We start from the raw sequence: 24,436 nt of genomic DNA, 5'->3' as shown, positions 1-24,436 counted from the left end.
TGGAAACAGAAATGTGAAAAAGTAGCTATTTTCATTTTTTGTTACAAGGCTAAGTTTAAACCCATTTAACAATTCTAATCTGTTAATGTCCTGTATTTCATTTAACCTGTTTTGACCATATTTCCTGAACAAATTAATATAAAACAACAAAAGTAACAAAAATATCGCTGTGATGTATATGTCAGAAAAAGGCAAACGTTTCTGTTAGCAGAAAATGTGTGTCTAGTTCATTTATTTTAAAATAAGAAATATCACAAACGCCCAATGAATCGTATAGGTCACATCACAGATCTTTGACATTTAGGGTTAGAATTTTTTTGTGTGTTCTACCACTTGGTCTGTGGTATATCCCCCATAATGTTCCTTAAAGGATAAATATGTCTGGGTTCTTATGGGTTAAGCTTCACTGTTCTGAAGTGTTTTGAATGAAACATAGAAAAGCCTAAATCTGCAGTGTTGACTGGAAAACTTCCTGACACGATACCCTCCACATGGTGCCTAAAGATCCTTTAGGTCTCTTAGTTTCATATGATACCAGTATCTCCAGTATATCACTGTTATATAGCCCACTACGGCCTCCGGAAAAAAAACAAAAATGGAAAAAATACAATTATTATACGAAAAATACAGAACAATATCGATACTTGGCGATCATGAGTCTATATAATATTGCCACACAAAATATCGCAATACTTTGCTGTATCGATTTTTTCCCCCACCTCTACTAGTCAGTGTATAACCTGCAGCAGATGGCAATCTTAGTCTCAGTTAGTTTGGAAGCAGACATGATTAGGACACAGAATAGTCTAGACGGATTTCAGAATAAAGGCCTCCTATAAGAAGTGAGGAGCATTTATGGGTACAAGTCAGGAACCGGCCTACCTTACATATCTCAAGGGTGCCGAGTCCCAAAAAAATGGTTCCCAAGCGAAATTTTGAGTTTTTGACCTTCTAATTTGTATCAAATGGCCACCAAATTGCCCATCTTGCTCAGTCATTGGACCATTTCCTCTTAGTTATTTTGTAAGTAAGCAATCAAAGATGAGGAAATTAAGTTTCTGGATCTATAGTCTTGAGTCAGAGCAAGGATATAGTGGAGGCTCAGTGTCTTTTTTATGTGTATATATATATATATATATTTACAAAATACCAACTGGAACATTTAAAAGTGATATTGATTGAATATTTATGTCGGCCTTAAAAAAAACACACAAATAATGCTTAATTTCACCTTAAAAGTTGGTATTTTTTGGTATATATATATGATATATATATATATATATATATATATATACATATATATATATATATATATACACATATAAAAGACACTGAGCCTCCACTATATCCTTGCTCTGACCCTAGACTATAGATCCAGAAACTTAATTTCCTCATCTTGATTGCCTACTTACAAAAAAACTAAGGGGAAATGGTCCAACGACCAACGGCCGCCATTTTGATATGCAAATGAGAAGGTCAAAAACTCAAAATTGTGCTTGGGAACCATTTTTTTTTGGATTCAGCACCCTTGAGATATGTAAAGTAGGCCGGTTCCTGACTTGTACCCAGAAATGCTCTTCACTTTCACTTTTTGGACAATTCCATCTAGACTAGAAGAGAATCAATGTGCTGCTGTGGATGGGGCAAGCCACATAAAAGAGTCAATATCAGCGTGAGTGTAAACTATATTTAGAATATTTTCATTGTTGTAACTTGCCGTCAGACAGCCGTTTCTGATGAAGATTAAGCTGTTATCTGTGCTCTTTAAAACCACCACACTCCTTTGGCAAAAACTGTATTTTACTTGGCAGAGCAGAGGAGTTTCTGGTCTACTGCTGCCTCCATCAGTTAGTATGTTTGTGTTATCACATCAACCAACCAGGCAGCAGGAGATCACATACTGTGTTTTCTGTTTTTGTTAAAGGACTCTTGTTTTTTTAGGAGAGCATATCAGGAGATCAGGGCAACAAGTGGTGAGAATATTCTGACAATATTCTAGTGTCCACTTGTCATTTGTCTTTGCACAAATATACAAACAATTACAGATGACACATTCACAAATGTTCGCTTTAATCTTCAGTTCAGTTCAGCTTTTATTTCAAACATGTGCGAGTAACACAACAAAGTAAACACAAAAACAAATACATCCAACGAGAATAATCAAAACAAAACCAAAAATAGCAATAGTCAAAACAAACGCTGTAATGTGAACGCAACATGTCCGAATCTGTTCAATTCGTGAGAAGTTTGTTTGAGTTATTTCTCTTGTGTAAGTGTAGGTGATACCAGTGTCGTCATGGAAACAACAGTGCCACCTTTTGTCACGTACAAAAGTAAAATTGAGAAAAGCATAAACTGAGAAATGACATTGCCAAAATGGAATTCACCATACATGGAAGTGCAATAAAGACATTTAAGGGAGTTCAACAAATTTGATATCCAGAATATTCTTAACATGAATTGATAATAAAAACAGATTCTTGGAAAAGTGCGTGGGTGTGTGGATGTAGAATCGTATCCTGTAGCGATGACAGTTGGCTTTTAAAGTTACACTACCGGTCAAAAGTTTTAGAACACCCCAATTTTTCCAGTTTTTTATTGAAATTCAAGCAGTTCAAGTCAAATGAACAGCTTGAAAGGGTCCAAAGGTAAGTGGTGAACTGCCAGAGGTAAATAAAAAAAGGTAAGCTTAACCAAAACTGGAAAATAATGTACATTTCAGAATTATACAAGTAGGCCTTTTTCAGGGAACAAGAAATGGGTTAACAACTTAACTCTATGGAGTCTTGGGCTATTTTGTCCATTTTTGAATTCTTTTCATGTCTTTGTAAGTCATTTTGTGTCTTTTTTTAGTCATTTTGTGTCATTTTGTGTCTTTTTTTAGTCATTTTGTGTCTTTTTTTGGTCATTTTGTTACTTTTTTTAGTCATTTTGTGTCTTTTGGTGTCTTTTTTGGTCATTTTGTGTCTTTTTTTGTCATTTTGTGTCTTTTGGTGTCTTTTTTTTCATTTTGTGTCTTTTTTTGGTCATTTTGTTACTTTTTTTAGTCATTTTGTGTCTTTTGGTGTCTTTTGGTGTCTTTTGGTGTCTTTTTTTGGTCATTTTGTGTCTTTTTTTGTCATTTTGTGTCTTTTGGTGTCTTTTTTTGTCATTTTGTGTCTTTTTTTGGTCATTTTGTGTCTTTTTTTTAGTCATTTTGTGTCTTTTTTTGGTCATTTTGTGTCTTTTTTTTAGTCATTTTGTGTCTTTTTTTTGGTCATTTTGTGTCTTTTGGTGTCTTTTTTTTTTGTCATTTTGTGTCTTTTTTTGGTCATTTTGTGTCTTTTTTTTAGTCATTTTGTGTCTTTTTTTTGGTCATTTTGTGTCTTTTGGTGTCTTTTTTTGGTCATTTTGTGTCTTTTTTTAGTCATTTTGTGTCTTTTTTTGGTCATTTTGTGTCTTTTTTTGTCATTTTGTGTCATTTTTTAGTCCTTTAGTCCAACATAAAAGGTAATTTTGAATCTTTTTTTTACTTTCAAAACACTATCATGCTCAATAAAGAATTTTAAATGTTGCAAATGTGCATTAATTTCAGAGAACACTGAGACATTAAACTGCATCATTTTCAATTAAAGTCTGGAAAAGTTGGTGTGTTCTAAAACTTTTGACCAGTAGTGCACTTATTGTAAGTCGCTTTGGGCAAAAGCGTCTGCTAAATGACATGTAATGTATGACAACTGGAGAGCATTTCTTGAAAGTCGGGCAAAGAAAAGATGTTTTGGTTCTTTTCCCAACTAAAAGGCCAGTGTTTGGTCACAACACTTGACTTGAAATATATTTTTCTCCATGTTTTTAATGTGTTGTCTTGTTTCTCCTCAGGATCTGGGGATATCGAAAGTGGGTCATATGAAGAGAATTCTCCAGGGAACTAAGGACCTGGCCAAAGCCTCGATGGTTGACCTCTAACCAGGAGAGGGGAAACAAACTTTCCCCCTTTACATCAGTGGAGCAGTTTGGCAGCACCGCAGGCAGAGAAGGAGAAGAAGAGCTGGGTTTAACCCCTCTGCTGAGAAAGCCTCTGAGATGTTTTTAACAGGAAACATTAGTGTGTTCGTCTATGCTGTGGTGCCAAAATGACAGCAGAGGAAGCGGATGGAGATGCAAAAGGAAGTCATGGATCTTCACAAAAACAAACAAACAAAAAAAAAAAAGCCATTTCTAAGTTAATAATCATTCATAGCACACAATCAGGTATGCAACTAACCATATTGTTGACTTGTTGTTTGAGTTGTGATAACAAACTAGTAGCAAAACCAGGACTTCCATGAGTGTGGGGACTTAGCTTCAGTTCAGCTGGTATAGTGTGTGTAAAGGTGATGTTTAGTGGATCTCTGCCTCAAATCAGAGCTTCAGATCAGAGCAGAGAAACACCACAGGAAGTGACATCACAGTCCAGGTGGTCATCTGAAGGTTGTGGTGTCAGTGGGATACTGTCGCATGCTATGCTTGCTCGATTTTTTAGATATGTTTAATTGCATGATTAGTGTCTTGATTTTTTTGTGTGCAAAATAACACTTGAACAGGTTTTACATGACTTAAGTATTACGATGCCATTTGTTACTACTGAACGCATCCTTTTTTTGGTCTAAATCCAACTTTTTCTTTTCTAGCTTTAATTTATTTCGTTTGCATGATAATGACGTGTCAAAGATTTGTGCCATATTTTCAGTCATTTAGTGTAAAAACGTGCTTTATTGGTAGAAGTCATAAGAAGTTGTTTTTTTTTTGCTTTTTTTTTTAAAACAAGCTGTTGATGAGGTATGAATATATGGAATTAATATCTGTAAGTTGACACGTTCTCTGTGGATGTGAAATCAGTACCAAAGTGAATGTCTAAGAAAACATAATCATCTGAGGACTTTGTTCAGGTGGCAACTCTTAATTTAATAGGCCAGTAGGTCTTAGTTTTAATTCTGTTTAAGTTGGGAAGGATTAGTGTTAGTCAGGAGGATCTGCAGCCAACACATGAACTGTAGGGTTTTTTTTAAGGAACACTTAAAAGGCACTTTTTACTTCTTGCTTTATGCAAGTGCAAACACTCATATCATTACATAGAATTAACGGTTCACCTCAACTTTTTAAATTTTTGGCAGTTTAACACAGTATTTAACACTAATGAGAATAGGAGTTAGATAGCTGTTTTGAATATATAATAGAGCAGTTGATCTGCAGCCTGCATAGCGTCATTCAAGTGCAGCTTTTTCTTTCTTTCTTCAAATTAAAAGTGAGATAGAACACTACTTTAGTTTCTTTTAAGACTGGTGGCATTACAGGGTATATTTCTATATGTGATGCTAGGTTTGTAAATATATATATATATATATATATATATATATGCACTGTATATATAGTATACTAGTGTATGCAAACAATGTTTGTAAGTGTTGTAGTCTGATGCATTTGTAGATTGCTGACATGGCATGCAGTGTCAACAGCTTACACATTTGATTGTGTATATTACACCATAACAATTGTGTATTGTTGATTTGGTTCTAATCTCTTGTACATGATAATGCTGTTGTATTCTAATGATGGTGCAATATTTTATCTCTCGTTTCTTGTTTTGATACTTTGGTCTCTGCAGCTTTCAGACAGGATGAAAAACTTTTGAGTTTTTTGTACACTAACTCCTCCTCGAGGTTTGGGGATTAGATTTTAAAAGTTAGGCCCGTAGACAGGCGGCTTTTTTCTTATGGATTCCAAATTTCTTCCAGCGCTTCACTAGTTTCTAGTTTTGCTCCTCTGTGCTTCCAAAATGATACACTAAAGTAGGACTGTGTCAATGACTGAGTAGACCGGGCAGACATGACTGTTGTTTTAACATGTATCACAATGTGTGTGTGTGTGGGCGGCATGTTGTACCTTATCTGCAGTTGTGTACTTGTCATTGCCAACTAATGTTGTCATGTCATTTCAACTCCTCTGTTTGGGGGATAATCTGTTGTCTCGACAAGTTTTCACCTTTTATCATTCATCAAAATGTGAATGTGAGTGACTCAGGAGTCATGTATTGTCTGTAATGTCCACCAGAGGGCGATCTATCACATCTCACACTGTCAAACAGAGATTTTACACTTTCTGCTGGCTATTAGCATTAGCATGCAGAAATTAATAAGCTTAATAATAAGCATAATGCATTCACTTGAGAGAAAAAGTGTTTTGTATTACTAATTATTATATCTGAATTCAGAAATGTTTAATGGGGGAAAAAAACAAGTTAGAAAACTCACTTATTCAGCCAGAATACTGAGACAATTATCTCATTAAGTCTGGAAAAACAAGAGCAGACTATATTTTTCATGAAAGTATTTGATTCTGAAGTGATTATCTTCATGATTTATTTATTTTAAAGCTGAGAATTATCTAATTAATCACGAAAAACAATAGCAGAATGGCATGTTTTTTCAAGATTTTTCAGGAAAATGTCAGAATTCTCAGAGAAGCAAAGTAAGCATTTTTTTCTTGCTTCAACATTCTGCTCTGTGTTTGAATGAATTTTATTAATTCACATTAACAAGAGCATGAACAAGACAAAAACACATTTTCAATGAAAACTTTTCTTATAATTCTGAAATAATAATCTTGTTTATTCAGAAAAAATGGCAAATATATTTCAATCCTCCAGTGAATGCATTATACTTCCTTGAATTCCAATCCAAGATATTATTTTTCATGTAGGTGCTATTAATCACTCTGCAACTCATAGCCAAAGATAGATGAATTCCAACAAACCCCAAATTAGTAAATATTAAAGATTCGTCCCCCTATTTATTGCATCTCTACCTGACTGAAGTTCATTTAGCTTCATTAACAGAACTCTGACTTTTCTCATTTAATAGATCAGATTCATTGATGGCCTTTTGTTAGCCAGAAACTCTGGTTTTAATCTAAGTTTTTTGCTTTAAAAGCAGCAGTATGGTAGAACTGCTGCACACTGCCTTGCTCCTGCAGTGCTCATTAAGTCACCAAACTAAATTCACTTCTAATGTTGCAGCTCCTGAGTTGTTTCTGTTTCTGTCCGTGTGTCCAAAGTGTCTGCCGGGATCTCTAAATCTCAAGTGTTTTGGCCCCAGACTCCAGGCCGGAGAATGCTTGACCTTTGACCTTTCCATACAAAGTAGTAGCCACCTTTCTCCCTTGCTGTGTTTTCCAGTGGTCTGTAAATAATGCTGCAAACTGCCTGGTTTTCAAAAACCAATGAAACCCATGCAAGGATCTCTAAAAGACGGGATAACATAAAGTCTTTGACGTGGTTCCTAAAGTGATGGGAGAAAAGTGAGTTTCATTTGTTTACATTATGTTTACAATGGCACAGTTTTAATTTCTAAGAATATCTATGTAGGTATAAACAATATTTGCATATTTATTGCCTAAGGTTAAATGACATGACGTGTATTGTGTTTTCACATTTGGAATATAATGTTACAGTTGTCACCTGTATTACTATCTGGATGATTTTGGTAACGTAGTTGATAATTTTTATGACTACTAAGTGACTGTTTTCTGTGCCTTTTTATGGTTAGAATGCATGGTTAACTATTTATTACAATTTGGAGTCACTGAGATGTGTATTTTTGTATTCTGAATAAATAAATGGTTCAGCTTTTGTTGTACATTTTTAAGGTGCCTTAAAACAGGCTACCTATTCATATCTCTCTTCTTCAATAAAACCAAATACATATGCAGTGTGTTTCTGCCTCCTTCTGTTTTGATTTCACTTACAGGAAAAGATTCAGTGCAATAAAATGTGAAACATCTCCGGGGAATGAAAGAGTGTACATAGAGGTATATATTTAGCAGTTTCGCCTACTCACAAATGAAAAAATCTTCTGTTTCTCTATTATGCCATAGGATAAATTGTTTGTGGCAAACACATCCCATGTGGCATTTCCGGAGTTTCAAAACCAAAAGTTGAATAGCTACATTGTGACTTTAGACTGTGGGCCACATGTGACATTTGTGTGAGTTTTTTGGAACACCCACATCCCTGAGCACTTCTCTCCACATCCTCTCCTCTGATCAGACTCCTCTCTGCTCTCATCTTCTCTCATTCTAGTCTTACTTTTTGTTTTCAGTGGCTCATTCTACTTTGAGTCATTGTTGTTTCTCACGTCATCTTACTTCATGTTCTTTTCCTTTACTCTCCCTTCACTCCACCTCTGTTTCTTCAGCAATTGTCAACGAGGAGTCACCAACTTTTTTTTCCCTGAGAAGCAAGAAAACACTATTGTGAAGCATGTGGAGTTTGTCCAAGTTCCATATATTGTGGCTGCTTGTGCAAAAGTTTCCAGGTTTTGCTCACATTTTAGTGAGGACAGACAACATGAAAATAAAAGAAGTGAAAACATCTGGGATGTTGAGGAAATGGAAAATAAATATTGGAAACTATTTAAACATTTAGTCATCAGGCTTCTGTTATTTACCCTTTCAGAGTGTTTTCTTTTTATCAGGACAGTTTATTATCAAAAACATTTAGTGGTTAAGGTGTCAGTGACTTTCTAAAGCCACCTGAGAAGATTCAGATTTGTACGTCTGCAGGTTTAACATGATTTTACGACTGACAATGTTTCTTTTCCTTTCCTACAAGAAATATGTAACATAGTTTATGTTAAGGACTGAACAGCAGGCCATCTCACTGATTCACAGGACAATATTGATTACATAGAATAATACAAATAATAATGCATCAATGAATGCAGCAGATTCAGTGATAAAGAGGTGTTAATGAACAAATGCAAAGCAGCAATTTGTGTTTTTGACGAGTACAACAACCTTGTGATAGACTGATTAATTTGGCCAATTAATGCCGTGTTTAAAAAAAATGCATCAGCTGATGCCTGCACTTATGAGGCTGGTTAACATAAAATGTCTGCATACAGCCGACACCAGGGAAGGCTGCTATACTAGCGCTGTTTATTTATGTTTTAATTATGTAAGTTTATACATTTTTTATTATTTCTCAGAAACCCAGATATATTGCTATCTGCTAATATGTGTGGCTGTTAAGTGCTTTTAAGTTCTCTCTTTATTTTTAATTCATAAGTTGTTGAATTTTACAAAGTTACACTGGACATTTATTGACTTTAGTGCACTGCAGATCTACTCAAGAAAGAAGCAACAAAGCAAGCAGTTCAGCAGTTTTTTCTCACATTTGTTGTATTTAACCAGATGCAAAACAACAACAACATAATGTCTGCATTATATATTAGCCACCAGCTGTCCTTCTTTGTAGGTGTCGGGCACTAAAAATCCCATATGAGTCAATCACTATAATAATAATAATAATATATTTGTTTCAAGCCGCTACAGAAAGTGTGCTGTAGGAGTAAATAGCATGTATATACTGTAGGCCTGCACTGTGCTGGACAGAATTCAGCAGCTGTGGTATTTGACAAAATGTATGTCAGGTGCAAGATTTTTATTTATTTTTACATTTTGCATACACTTTTTTAAAAGTTTGTCTTAAAAATCAAGATTAAGAAATCAAATCACTTCATTGATTTCTCTGTTGTTTTAAAGGGCTTGGTGTATTGATGTAATATTCTGGAGGGTTTTTTTTTTTTTTTTTACCATTTTAATCAATTTTACATATAAAAAAACGTCTTAATTCACCTAATACACCGTTTGTCTGCTGTAGTACACAAGATAAAAACACTTCAGTTCGATTGCTCTGTGTTCGACAGTATCAGTGCGACACACGGATCGATGTCTCTGCGTGCGGTTGATGATGCCTCAAACACTCTTGTTTTCATAGGAAGAACGGTGATGCACAGGGAATGGGCGATTCGAGTCATTTCTGAGAATCGGTGCAATTGAATCATAAAAGGGTAAAGTATGTACATCTTCTTATCCTCATCCAGTCTACTTTTAGGATATGGTTTGCTCTTGGGAAGAATTTATTTAATTTATTTAATTTAATTTTATAGTTATATTACCCAGATAAATGCTGAAAATGGGTTGACGAACACATGTTGCCATTTTTTATTATAACGTCTGACACAATATTAAATAGCCTAAGCTTATCAATCATAGATCAGTCCTACCTTTTGTTGTAAAACTGGCGAGGCGATAGTTGTCTTGTTCTGTGTTGTGTAGAAGTTAAACTAACACACAACGTGTTGCTAACTTTTCTTTTATTCACAACCTTGGGAAACAGCTTCTCTTCAGTTCACATCATCTCAATGCAGCGGCAGGAACTGATAGCAAACATACACACTCCTGTGCACCAATCACGTTCAAGTATAAACCACATTCCTTAAGAATATTACAATAGTAGGGGAAACGAAGGTGGTTGAATCTTCGCTCTCCTTCAGTTAACATTAGTGAGACCAGTTCAAAACATAGACTGTATATAAATAATGGACGTAGTTACGTTAAGACATTTTTACTGAACAAAACGTTCAAATAAATTAATTTTCATTTTCATTAAGTGAAAATACAGTCTGAAAGGTTATGAAAGTTATGAGACTAAATTGGTAAACACCCTTTTTTATGTCTATATGACGTTTTATATAACTTTATTGACACAATGCCATGAATACGCATTGTTCTGCTTCTCTTCTCATGAACTTTCGCCTTGTTAGTGACTTGTAAATCAAAGGAAGCCCCGCCCCAAATCATATGATTCTTTATCTTCTATTTTCTTCTAAATGGAGCCATTATTTACACTATTAATATCAAATTGTCTTGAAGAAGATTTTTTGCTAGCGATTAAGACTATAGTGTTGTCCTAAAAAAAAATCTGAGGTAATAAATCAAGTGAGAAGTTTTCTCATTTTGCACTGTAGGACCTCTGTTGCCAAATTCTCATTTGTTTATCAAGGTGCAGTGGAATGACATAAAACATCTAACAGAATCATGTTCCTCTTTAAATACTTTTAAGACCAAGCTCAAAAAATCCCTATAGATGTTCTACACCTTTGTATTTGTTTTGTTTAAATTTTGTTTGTATTTTATTTTTTTTCTCATCTAGCTATGTAATTTAAGTAAAGTATAGTTAGGTTTAAGAGGGAGGGTCATGTGTATATAAGCCCTTTGGGCTTTTTGATCTTTCCTGCATTTTCTTTTACTGTTTCTTGTACTGTTATTTCCTAACGATTGTATGTTTTTTAAGTGCAAACAACAATAAATAAATAAATAAATAAATGAATGGACAGAATGTTTTTGCAGCCAAACTCAGCGCCCCCTGCTGGAGTTTTCGGTAGAATGCAGCTAAAGGCACTTCCTGGTTTGACTCCCTGCTCGGACTCGGAGGTTGCCGATTCGTTCAAAACGACTGAATCGTTCACAGATCGCGCATCAAACACAGCGGCTACCGTCAGCGCTGCTGGAGTCCGACACTCAACGGTGAGGTAAAGAAAATCACTTCATAACGGCGAATATATACATATAATAGCACACAGCATTTAACTAAATGTTGCTGTTTAGATATGTGTTTCAAATCTACCTTGATGCTATCGTTAGCTCGGTGGCTAGCTAGCTAGCTAACGGCAATAAGGTGACATCACAGCGCGGCCTGGTTCCGCTGTGATTGACAGCCTGTCAGTTAGCCGTTAGCATGCTAGCTAGCTGTGTTTCCACATGGTTTGTTATGATCTGATGCATCGTTATAATGTGTTTCGGCCTGACAGCGTGTTGTCAGCCGTGTTTGTGTTGTTGTAGCGTTAGCTTGGAGGGGTCGTGGATCAATATCAGCATCCACGGTGTGTGTTTGGCTCCTGCGTGGCCTGCTGCGGGGGGGACCAGCCCCGCAACAGAGTCCTCCAAACCAGCTGTTCTCAACCTTTTTGAGTCGGGACCCCCAATTTAACATGCATGTTGTCCGTGACCCCCGCTCACTGAACACAATCTCACATGCACAGTTCAGATCAACAAAAAAGAAACAAAATGACCAAATAAAGGAAACAAAAGGACCAAAAAAGACACGAAATGACCAGAAAAAGACACAAAATGACCAAAAAAAGACACAAAATGACCAGAAAAGACACGAAATGACCAAATAAAGGAAACAAAATGACCAAAAAAGACACGAAATGACCAAAAAAAGACACAAAATGACCAAAGAAGACACAAATTGCCCAAAAAAGAAACAAAATGACCAAAAAAGACACAAATTGACCACAAAATGGCCAAAAAAAAGACACAAAATGACCAAAAAAGACACAAATTGACCACAAAATGATCAAAAAAAGACACAAAATGACCAAAAAAAAGACACAAAATGACAGAAAAAAACCCACAATGACCAAAAAAAGACATTAAGTGACCAAAAAGACTAAAACACAGTGGAGACAGAGCTGACTTCCAAAATGATTTTGCGACCCCCAGAAATCATCTCGCGACCCCAATTGGGGTCCCGACCCCAAGGTTGAGAATAGCTGCTCCAAACACCCGGTGCCTGGTCCAGCTGCTGGGATAAAAACAGCTTTATAATATCGTCACCCTGTTAAAATAATCGCCTAACTCATTTTTTTTCATTCAAGTTTTGCAGGAAACACAAAAAACTTCACCAAAAATGTAACATATGACATTTATTGATCATTTCACTCAAAAAGGATGTAACAAAGGATGGCTATTGGCATAGTAATAACACTGTGTGTAAATGATGTAACTTAAGAGAAATAAATGACTTAGGCAATTTTTTGAACATGCCTTTGTGACTTAAGCAAGATATGGTAACACTTTATTTTGAAGGTCCAGCTGCTGGAATAAAACAGCTTTATTATATCGTCACCCTGTTAAAATAATCGCCTAACTCATTTTTTCAAGGTTTGCAGGAAACACAAAAAACTTCACAAAAAATATAACATAGATAGATAGATAGATAGATAGATGTACTTTATTTATCCCAAGCTGGGAAATGACAGTGTAGCAGCAGCATTACACACAGAGACAATAACAACACAATTAAATAAAAAGAACAACCTAGGCATACTTCAAGCAATAAAATATAAAAATACAATAAAAAACTAGGACTGCAAGCAGTACTGAACGGGCCCTCGCAGAGTGGAGCCGTCGGAGGAGGGCACGTTGGGGGAGGCCACATCGGGTGCGGCAATGTGGGCTCAGTCCCTATGCGTCCCAAATGGCGTTTCTCCTACCACAGTGCTCGGGGTAGGTGTAAAACATGTTACTTGCTGTTGCCAGCAGGGGGCGCTATGACTGTGTGTCAATTTTGACATGTGGGTGTGTTCAGGGCTGGACCCTAATCACGTGTGTGAAATTTGGGACAGATTGGACAACGTATGGTCAAGTTATCCAGTCTGGTGTTAGATGGCGAGACGCCATATTTTGCCGCCATGCCACGCCCACATAGTGTGACATTCGGTAAAGCTTTCAATAACTTTTAATCCCAAAGGCCTTGTGATGGTACTGACCAAATTTGAAGTCCATGGGGTGAAATCTGTCGGAGGAGTTTGTTAAAGTATGCAGCGTGGAAATGGGAAAAAATTATGAATTGTGCGATATTCATACCAAGATGGCGGACTTCCTGTTTGATTTGGGGTATGGGTCCAAGAGGCTTTTTGGTGCGTCTCCACATGATTCATGTGTGTACCAAATTTCGTGTCTCTACGTGAAGCCTACTGCTCGGGCTAAGTATAAAACATGTGACTTCCTGTAGCCAGCGGGGGGCGCTATGACTGTGTGTCAATATTGACATGTGGGTGTGTCCAGAGGAGGACCCTCATCACGTGTAAGAATTTTGGGCCAGATGAGACAATGTATGGTGAAGTTAGAGAGTCCCGTGTTTCATGGCGAGACGCCATATTTTGGCGGCATGCCACGCCCACATAGTGTGACCGCCGGTAAAGCTTTCAATAACTTTTGATCCCAACGGCCTTGTGATGGTACTGACCAAGTTTGAAGTCCATGGGATGAAATCTGTAGGAGGAGTTCGTTAAAGTATGCGACCTGGAAATGGGCAAAAACGATGACAAGTGCGATATTCAAACCAAGATGGCGGACTTCCTGTTGGGTTTGAGGTATGGGTCCAAGAGGCTTTTTGGTGCGTCTCCACATGATTAATGTGTGTACCAAATTTCGTGTCTCTACGTGAAACCTACTGCTGGGGCTAGGCGTTAAAGTTGTTACTTCCTGTTGCCAGCTGGGGGCGCTATGACTGTGTGTCAATATTGACATGTTGGTGTGTTCAGAGGTGGACCCTTATCACGTGTAAGAATTTTGGGCCAGATGAGACAATGTATGGTGAAGTTATACAGTCTCGTGTTTCATGGCGAGACGCCATATTTTGCCGCCATGCCACGCCCACATAGTGTGACCGTCTGTAAAGCTTTCAATAACTTTTGATCCCAAAGGCCTTGTAATGGTACTGACCAAGTTTGAAGTCAATGGTACGAAATCTGTTGGAGGAGTTATGTAAAATACGCAACGTGGTCATTTTGTAAAAGGGGGCGTGGATAAAGCATAAGGGGTGGGGCTTTATGAAATATTGTTATGTAGAAGTGTTAAGGGCTGGACTCTGATGAAGCATGAGAAATTTGTAGCAGATGGGACAAAGAATGGGAAAGTTATAACGATCTCGTGTTTTATGGCGAGACGCCATATTTTGCCGCCATGCCACGCCCACATAGTGTGACCGTCGATAAAGCTTTCAATAACTTTTGATCCCAAAGGCCTTGTGATGGTACTGACCAAGTTTGAAGTCAATTGGATAAAATCTGTAGGAGGAGTTCATTAAAGTATGCGACCTGGAAATGGCGAAAAACGATGACAAGTGCAATATTCAATCCAAGATGGCCGACTTCCTGTACGTTTTCGGGTATGGGTTCTTGAGGCTTTTTGGTGCGTCTTCCCATGATACACATATGTACCAACTTTCGTGTGTCTACGTGAAAAAAACCTATATTGTGAGGATGTTTTGAATATTTTGAGGGGGCGCTAGTGAGTCATTTTGCAAGGTCCATTCCCGTGAATACCAGAATACGTAAATTTCAAATCTGATTTATGTATATTCCAAATATGGGGAGTTTTTGAATATGATAAAGGCCTCAAATAAGCGATTTACTCCCCCTAAAAATAATAATAATAATAAACGGACCAATTTCAATAGGGTCCTCGCACCGTTAGTGCTCGGTCCCTAATGAAGTGTCTAAAGAAGGAGTATGTATTAAGGAGTAGAATAGAATTCCAGTGCAGAATAAATATGAATATACAGTATAAAAATGTTGGTGCTATGAAACAAATAAGGTGCAATGAACAGTGTGCATAAAAATAGAGATAAATAATACATTTTTTGGGACCACTTTCAGCTGTGAAATGTTCTTTGGTGCATGTTTACGGCACCAGGATGGTGTATGTGTGGCTCATTCATGTGTTTCTAACTGAGCTCTTCTGTACAGAGCAATCAGCTATATATGGCTACACAGGATCAGTTACTTGTTGGTTTTCAAGGGATTTGTTGACAATAGAAAAAATGTTTAATGTGACTTCAGACCAAGGTTAATATAATTCCAGTGCAGAATAAATATGAATATACAGTATAAAAATGTTGGTGCGATGAAATGTATTGATCATTTCACTCAAAAAGGATGTAACAAAGGATGGCTATTGGCATAGTAATAACACTGTGTGTAAATGATGTAACTTAAGAGAAATAAATGACTTAGGCAATTTTTTGAACATGCCTCTGTGACTTAAGCAAGATATGGTAACCTTTATTTTGAAGGTGTCTACATAAGAGTGACACAAGCCTGTCAGAAACATGACATGACAAGTATCATGAGCATTAATGTTACTTCAAAGTGTCATTAATGTTCATGACACACCCCATGTCATGTTTATGACACGCTCATGTCACTCTTGTGTAGACACCTTTAGAGTAAAGTGTTGCCAATATTAGTGTCAACAATAAAACGCTGATAAACTAAACTGATAACTAAACAATCTCTCTCTAGCTCTTCTTTGCTGGGTTCTTATCTGATGCCTCATGTGGCAAATTGTCAAAGAAGTGATGATCTTAAAGGGGTAAAATCATGATCTGATCAACTGAGGATGGAGGCGTTTTTACCATAGGTGGCTATGAGGAGATGATTTAGGCAAAAAAAAAATAACTTAGGCGATTATTTTAACAGTGTGATGATATGTGTGGAATATAAGATTCAGTCTGTTGTATAAAAAATGTGAACAAATCATGTTGTGTTGCAATGACGATGCCATTGGCATTCTCAAATTAAGTTTAGTGAAAAGAATTTCTTACATTTTTCATCATGTATTGTTTAGCTTTTGTTTCAGCAGAGACCACCACAGAGGTGACACTTAGGGAAAGACCTCCCTAAAATAGATGCATTGTCCTGTCAGTCAAATCAGTATCTGTGCCCAGCTCCTATATGTAGAGACTTGAATGGATGACATCATTTGTTGACATTTTAAAGATGTGTCCATTGACAATAAAGTGCATTTAATGCATTAAAATTATGTGTTTTGGGAAGATAAATCCTAATTGTGTTGCAGTATTTTCTATGGAGAACGGCTGCAAATAATTATTTGTTTCATTATCAATTTCATCTCTCTATTCCCATTTATTCTAAAGGCGACTGTCCAAAACCTAATGATATTTAAGGCCTATCGCATACTATTTAGTATGGAAGACATTTTGGATTGTCACAGCAGAAACAGCCCAGGTGTAAATAATCAAGTGGCAGCTTCACTAACATTTAAGCAGTCACACAAAGGTGATTATGAACTCTGTAAGTCAACCCTGGTTTTCCCAACCTAGCCATAAGCAAGTTGACATTAAAGGAGCTGTGTTTGCAGCATATGATCAATTGCAAACATGTACAAGTGTTCTGGCAGCAGAGCAGCATGTTTAACAAATGAAGAGCAAACTATATTATCAGACAAATACAAAGAAGTTAGACACACAATCCAATCCTGGTAAAGGCAGGAACGGCAGCAGATTGTGTGAATTATAGACAGTATATAACTATATTTGTATATTTGACTTTATATATAGTCTATGGTGTGAATGCCTAAGTTTATAGAGTAGACTTATGATATAACTGCTTTATTTGGAGAATGAGTAGATCTGACTATAATTCCATTTTTGTATTAGATTAGATTAGATTAGATTAATGTGTTGCTCATATGTATTCTTATGGTTTGCATGACAATTTTAGCCTTATTTGTTCAGATGCAACTTGGCTTACTTTCATATTGTATAAGCCCAAGAAGTAAAAAGCTTTAGTGATTGGATCAGTCTATGTCTCTCCATATAAAAAGTGTTTGAGAAAGCCAAAGGCCTTTCTGCTCTATGAAAAGTCTTGCCCTCTTAAGAGACCCTCTCAGATTTGCATACCAAGCTCCAAGGGATCTTTTATGAATAGTAATGCCATTTTCCAAGAGAATAGATTGGTCAGTAGACAGTGCTTTTATATGTGTTGATATGTTATCTTAAACATAACCTACCCAGACAGGAAATGATCCTCAAATCATACTTTATAGTAAACCTAGAGGCCTCTGGTTTTGTCCAGGGACACTTGAGTAGGACTGAGCCATTGTTAGTGTTATTAGTAACATAATAGATGTCTCCTGTGTAAAATGCTTAATTAAAAGCTGGACTTATGGCCTGTATCGCAATTCTGCTAATCTTCATCTTCCAAAATATTTTCAGATTATTTATTTGTTCATTCCCAGGGTGTCAAACTGATCCATGAAAGGGCCGGTGTGGCTGCTGGTTTTTGTTTTTTTAACCAAGCAGAAACACACCTGACGCAACTCATTTACTCACCTCAACTTTCTTCAGTTATTTTCTTTCAAGTGAGCAAAAACCTCCAGCCACATTATAGTTTAAGAAAAGACTATTTTGGATATAAGAGGAATAAGTTATACATTCTGTTATGGAGTGAATTTTGTCTTTAATGTTACATCATCATGTCTACTTCACTAATGTGGCCTGAGCAGAAAGACACCTGTGCCTGATTAGAGGCTGTTATTTGGTCTCACAGTGAGTTCCTCTCATGTCTTCAGGCCGTGCTTCTCTCTCTCTAGTCTCTGTTTATCTGTTCTTCCGGCCACCCACACTCATGCTCAAATTTTGGCCCAAATCAGCGCCCAACCAAACAAGATTTTAGACTACACAGTTTCTGCCCTTGACAGGTTGTTTTGCCCTTCTGAGATGATCACAAACACTCCCCAGAGTCCTTTGGCAGGACCTGCTTAGCTTCATTCCATTTTCCTGCAAATGATGATAATTGGCTTTATGATTCAGGCCTTGAGAATTTGTTTACACCTTAACTTAGTTAGACTGAATTGTAGTTTTTCCATGAGATGAAATGACTAAAAACATATGGCATTATGTGACCACATTGGTTCCACAGGTTGTGATGGAGGCCAAGGGTGATTATCATATACGCTGCAAAAAAAGAAAAGTTGGGTGAACTCAAAATTTCAAGGCAACAAACTTCAGATTTTTGTCAACTCAGCTGTAAATTGTACTAATTTATAATTTTACATTGTAATAACTTTTAATCCTTACTTCTGCTAACTTCTGCAATGTGCTGAATTGGCACGATTGTAACGCCGCTATGAAATGTCAGCTAATGTTGCGACCACAATTTTGAGTTAGCATTGATACGCTAATGGCTACTCTTGTAGCTGTAACAAGCAGCGCCACTAGCATCAGTTAGCCGCTAGCTTTCGCTAATGACCGAATTTCACAACAAAGAAATAAGAGTTATCAGAACTATTGTCCCTTGTTGTGAACCCCAACTTAAAGATATAAGTAACAACAACTCACCAACTTGTTTTTGAGCAGACAACTGGCTTCCTTTGTTGTGCTAACTTACATTATTGCCCTAAATGTCAATAATTTATATTTCCAAGTTTTACCAACTTAAATCACTGTTTTAGGCCAAAAAATACAAGTTGGCTTTTTTGCAGTGTAGTGTACGACTGCATGCTAAAGCTGTCAACTTAGAATGAAATACTTGAGGCTGAAAAGGCCCATTTCCAGCTATTTTATGCAGATCATCTCTGTTCGAGATAGGCCTGGCTATAATGGAAGTCATTGTGCCTGCTTGCCTTGTGAGTGAGTTGGGATGAACTGCATAGTTGAGGTTAAGCAGCAGCGGCTGGCTCTGTTGTTTTTGTACAGCCCACCAAAGCACCCATGAGAAGCTAGGAGGTCCAGGCTGAGCAGAGGAAGCCAGTGGCATGTCCTCTACCCCTCTGGTTCTCAGGATGCAGGATGGGCTGATCAATAGGACCGCCTGCCTGCGTCTAGACTCCTCTAGCTGCTTTGGACCGTACCTCAAAGGAGAGGCTTGGGAAACTTTTCCTTCTTGTACACTGTAAATATTTTGCCTCCTTTACCCGCTCTCTCATGCTGCTTACCAAGTGTGTTTCCCCTGCTCAGAGCACACACCCCTGTTCTTTTACCTCACTGTTTGATCTTTGATGCAGGCCTGGCTGTTTCAAGAATATCAAAGACTACTGTAGCTTATCCTTACCAGCAGGACAAGTCTAGGCCTACTTTTAAAAGCTTGACTCGTGTTATTTTCACAGGGGTTTGAAGAAAATGTGATCTAGGAGGCTGACTGTACAACCAAAAAAAACTGAGCAGAAACCATAAGTTTGGCCTCATGCAGTGAAATGTTTTCTAAGCTATTTCATATTCAGTGAATGGCAGAAATGCAGTGACAGAGCTCAAACCAGTGTCACATCATGCTTTCTATTCTGGCATGTTGTTGAGCAGCAGCAGACAGACGTAGTGATGTCTCCTTGTTTACTAATAGCACTGATCCTGTCATCATGCTGTCATGTGACTGCTGCTGTGGTTGAGGGCGAGACAGCTGAGGAACATATAAGAGGAATAGAGATCTCACATTGAACATTTCTGTTTTCTTTTACTGGCTGAGGACTGTTTTATAAGGACACAAGGATCAGCTGTGAGGCTAAAAGTGATGATAGAACTCTGAATCTCTTCATTTGATTCTCTGAACTTCTTTGCCGTGACGCTAACTGCCATTTTCTTCTTCTTCACCCTCCTGCCTGCAGGTGAGCGGCCACCAGCCTGCCTCCTGCAGCTTTCTGGTGTTATGGATGCCTGTGCACGTATTAGAGGAGTCCCAATAAGGTCCAGGACCTCTGTCCGGAAAGAGGTCTGTCTGCCAGGACACTGCATTTTTATTCTGCATATGGGTGGTTGACGTGAAAAGTGAAAAACAGAATATTTCAAAAAATGTATGTCAAATGACATACAATTATATTCCCTTATATGTGAATAATTCAAAACTGAATGTGTCCATTTCTAATTCTTCATATATTTAGCATATTATTAACTTTTTGGTGTGGTAGTCCTAAAATGTGTCCACCGGTGCAACAAAATAAAGAATGTCATTATTTAATTCAGAGAATGTTGGACAGATAAGATAGATAAGCCCAAGGCATATTAGTTATGAATATTTTTATATATTTACATTATTTTCAATGATCAATCAGTGTAAATTGATAAAAATATGTAAGATAAGTAATGCTACCTAGGACAGTTGCACCGGTGGACAAATGTCATGTTCAAAACAGAATATTTGCATAGTTGAAGAACGATACTCATTGTTTGCAGATGGATTAGATGTAGAAGAATTAACTGCATATTAAAACATTAATTTTAATGAAATATTATCAAATTTTAGTAATATTTGTCACTGGGAACACAAAAATTGAGCGTCACGTCAACCACCCATATATCTGTAGGGCACAGTATCTTTTGAAAAGAGACTTCAAGCCTCCCTCTCTTCCGATTCCTCATGGATAAATCTGACAACATTATTATTTAAAAGCATTTCTGCAGGAGAAAATGAAAACCAGATTTTACTTGCTCATAAAACACTGTGCTTCCACTTGTAATATTAGTGTCATGTTTAAATGCAACAGATCTTGTTTGTATTAAGTGTGATGATGCAGTTCAGCGCTGTGGTCTGTAATCGTGAGATCTTTACAGCACTTTCTAATGTGGTGAGATGTGCCTTTCACTGGAAGCCAAGAGGAACTTAAAAGCATTTTTAAATGTCAATATAAATATAATCAGATCTATATTAAAGTCATTTGTAAAATCAGGCAGATGCACTCCTTTTCATGCATGCTACAGTGATGGACAAATACAGACACATTGGTTTCTCATATTTTCTGTTGGGTTACCATATACTGGAGCTGTAAAATGCTGCATGTGTGTTTGCAGACTGTGCGTGACAGTGGGCCGCAGTGTGTGAAGGGCCTGTTTAGGAATAAAAAGGAGCTATGCAGTGTTGACCTAGAGCTGCCAACCAGAGACACCACAAGACTGACAGAGGTTTGTTATGGTCGACGCAGTTCAAACACATGCAAAGTTCAGCCATATTCAAACACTAATACTTGTCAACTGCTCTTTCAGATTCACTTTGTGTGTCTGCCTGGTCACTGTGAGGGGGAAGATGTCACCCAACAGGTGAGTTTTCATACATGAATTATGAAAAAACCACTGAAAGAATGTCCTGGTCATGGGCTTTCATTTGTCAAAGACAGTAGTGATCACAGCTGCTCATGTTGGGGGCATTATTGGAGTAATATATATACACTACCGGTCAAAAGTTTTAGAACACCACAATTTTTCGATTCTTTATTGAAATTCAAGCAGTTCAAGTCCAATGAACAGCTTGAAAGGGTCCAAAGGTAAGTGTTGAACTGCCAGAGGTAAATAAAAAAAGGTAAGCTTAACCAAAACTGACAAATAATGTACATTTCATAATTATAGAAAAAGGCCTTTTTCATGGAACAAGAAATGGGTTAAAAACTTAAAGCAGTTCTGCAGCAACGGAGGTTGATCAAGCCTTGAAAGTTGCTAAGTTGCTACCAATTCCTACAGGTGTCCCAACTTTTCTTGATCACTTACAACCTACAAGTTGCTCCACATTTAAGGGAACTTCTGCAACAGAGTTGGGAAGAACTTTCTGAAGAATATTTGATTTCCATTGAGTGTGTTGAGCTGTTCTACCTGTTAAGGTGGTTACTTCCATGAGTCAACAGTTTAGAATACATTTTCCTTTCTAAACTGATTCTATGATTTATTTTTTAACTTCAATTGTTTATTTGTTACATGCATTAATTTCAGAGTACACTGAGACATTAAACTGCATCATTTTCAATACAATTGAAAGTTCTAAAACTTTAGTAGTGTATATTCTAAAACCAGTAGTGTGTGTGTGTGTATATATATATATATATATATATATATATATTTAGATTCAGATTCAGATTTGACTTTATTAATCCCACAGTGGGGAAATTTCTTTGTTACAGCCGCAAAGTTTCACACAATTTTTAAGATAAAGATAAAAAATAAACAATCTAAGAAAAGACATTTAACAATATACAAATATACAATAATAATAATAATAATAATAATAATATACTATATACAACTTTAAGTGGTATATAGTAATCAATTTTAAGTGGAGAAATGTGCAGAGTGCAGATTTATGCAAAAATGTTCAGGTTGTGTTTGTGTTGTACAGTCTTATGGCAGCTGGAAAGAATGATTTGCGGAAGCGTTCCTTTTTACACCATTTGTGTCCATATGTTTGCAATTAACTTCTTCTTTTCCCCAGGCTCTGTTATCTATGCCAGGAGGGCTGTGTGAGCTTCTCCGGTCGCTCCACGTTCACAGCCTGAAGAATGAGGAGGTTTTGCTGCTCAAAGACTCCCGTCGGCTGGCAGAGCACAGGGACGCCGGCTATCAGGTGGGTGACACATCTTTGGAATGTGCTCAGTCAGCATGTTGAGGAAAGTGGAAGTGGAAGTGAGAGGAGAGGAGAAGGGGAAGTAAGAATGAGCTGTTGTACTCTTACGTTTTTCTGCGTGAGAAGTTGGATCTGTCCTCACAAGAAGTTATAAGCACCAGTGACTCGATCATTTCTTGAGAGAACACTTTGTTCTTGTTTTTAATAATTTCCCTATAATAAGAGTAACACAAGTGCTTATGCCAGTTGTTTATTTAGCAACTACACTAGAAACATCCACATTTGAGTACTGGCATGACTGATATCTGACCCTCTTGCCAGATGTTTATTAAATTTAAAAAACAAATTTGACTTTTATTGTTCATTCATAAAACAGAATCACTTGTGGCCCTTTTCTTTATGCTCCTTAACCCATTGAAGCCTGGAAAGTGGATACGTCGTTTTGTAGTATTTGTATAAGCTCTCAAATACTTTTTGAATTTAATTTCTATCTGCTACAGAGGCTGAAAAATCTATTATTTAGTAGAAGCATTGACACTTCTGTTGAATTTCCAGAAAAACTTCAGGTTTTAGGGGCTTATTTTAAAATCGCCCAGAGGTTTTACAGGCGTTTTAGGCCTCAATGGGTTAAATTCTTGCATTTATTGACTTAATGGTTTCCCCAAATTCAGGGCCTTGTCCGTCTCTGCATGTAAACACACATGCAAAGTCTTTCTGACGCTTTTGAAGAAGTGCAGGTGGGACAGAGATGGAGACAGATTTTGCTGCAATCAGCCCATGACCCCAGCCTTATCCTTCCTGGTTCTGTGTGCCATGTTTTGGGAACACACAGACCCTGCAGCTCGCTCTGTGGTTTTGTCGTCCGTTTCAGACAGTGGGACCTCCCACCTATCGACAGTTTGCACCAAGTGATTCTGCATATGCAAAAGATCAACTCTCAATCAGAGTAGAGACATAACAATGGCCCTCTGGCCCTCCTCCTCCCCCTGTAAGATTAGGATAAGAAATTAAGATAATTTCCATGTAAATTCTCTCAAATTTGCAAAAAAAAAAGCCCAGATCTTTCACATTATCAGCTGCTCCTATTGATCGTGTGACATGATTGGTTTGACAGTTTATAAACTCTGTCTGCCTGTTGATAACAAATGCTGTCATCTTTCTCTGAATGAGCTGATTAAAATCACTGCTTAACATTCAGTGTCTCTATCCCTTTTTCATTTCTGTCTGTGCTATTTTCCTTTGCTTTTAGTGTTGGTTAAAGGCCGTGTGTGTGCTGAGGCACAATCCCAGCACCAGTGTCTATCCTCAGGCCAGTGTAGCGTCTCTGGTGGGCCTGCTGGGCTGCTACATGGCAGGCGTACGCTATGCTCTGGAGCTTCAGGCCTTTCAGAGGGGCACAGCTGAGCCCAGCCAGACGGAGGAAGACGACACCAACCAGTCAGTCTCATCGATCGAGGACGACTTTGTCACAGCCCTGGAGCATCTGGAGGAGGATGACACAGCAGACAATCCCTGTAGGTTCAACAGCTAATGCTGAATGACATTTTCTATCCTCTGGTCTCTTGTGTAGACCTTCAATCTTGTGATTGCATCAACTGAATGCTGATAATTCTGAAAAATCCAGAGATCTTAAACCAGGGATGGGCAACTGGAGGCCCCGGGGCCGC

General features: G+C 37.5%; 2 protein-coding genes across 7 annotated transcripts in view; both read left to right on the top strand.

The window, feature by feature from the left end:
- Window positions 1-4,715, top strand: part of dgkh (diacylglycerol kinase, eta) — a 95,071-nt gene extending 90,356 nt beyond the window's left edge. For all 4 annotated transcript variants that reach the window (XM_059342194.1, XM_059342193.1, XM_059342196.1 and 1 more), the window contains one exon: window positions 3,859-4,715. In XM_059342194.1, coding sequence (XP_059198177.1) covers window positions 3,859-3,945 — 87 coding nt within the window. In that variant the 3' untranslated portion in view covers window positions 3,946-4,715. The remainder of the gene's footprint in view (window positions 1-3,858) is intronic.
- A 6,610-nt stretch (window positions 4,716-11,325) lies between these two features.
- akap11 (A kinase (PRKA) anchor protein 11) overlaps window positions 11,326-24,436 on the top strand; it is a 36,018-nt gene continuing 22,907 nt past the window's right edge. The window contains exons 1-6 of one of the 3 annotated variants that reach the window (XM_059342190.1): window positions 11,326-11,390; window positions 20,053-20,156; window positions 21,233-21,343; window positions 21,425-21,478; window positions 22,638-22,769; window positions 24,019-24,283. In XM_059342190.1, the coding sequence (XP_059198173.1) occupies window positions 20,094-20,156; window positions 21,233-21,343; window positions 21,425-21,478; window positions 22,638-22,769; window positions 24,019-24,283 (625 nt within the window). In that variant the 5' untranslated portion in view covers window positions 11,326-11,390; window positions 20,053-20,093. Of the gene's footprint in view, window positions 11,391-17,839; window positions 20,157-21,232; window positions 21,344-21,424; window positions 21,479-22,637; window positions 22,770-24,018; window positions 24,284-24,436 lie in introns of those variants that run through there. The other 2 variants (XM_059342191.1, XM_059342192.1) reach the window with 2 other exon arrangements.

The sequence above is a fragment of the Centropristis striata genome, chromosome 10 (genome assembly GCF_030273125.1).
Source record: "Centropristis striata isolate RG_2023a ecotype Rhode Island chromosome 10, C.striata_1.0, whole genome shotgun sequence".
In the NCBI taxonomy this organism is placed as follows: Eukaryota; Metazoa; Chordata; class Actinopteri; order Perciformes; family Serranidae; genus Centropristis; species Centropristis striata.
This window is presented reverse-complemented; position numbering and strand designations above follow the sequence as displayed.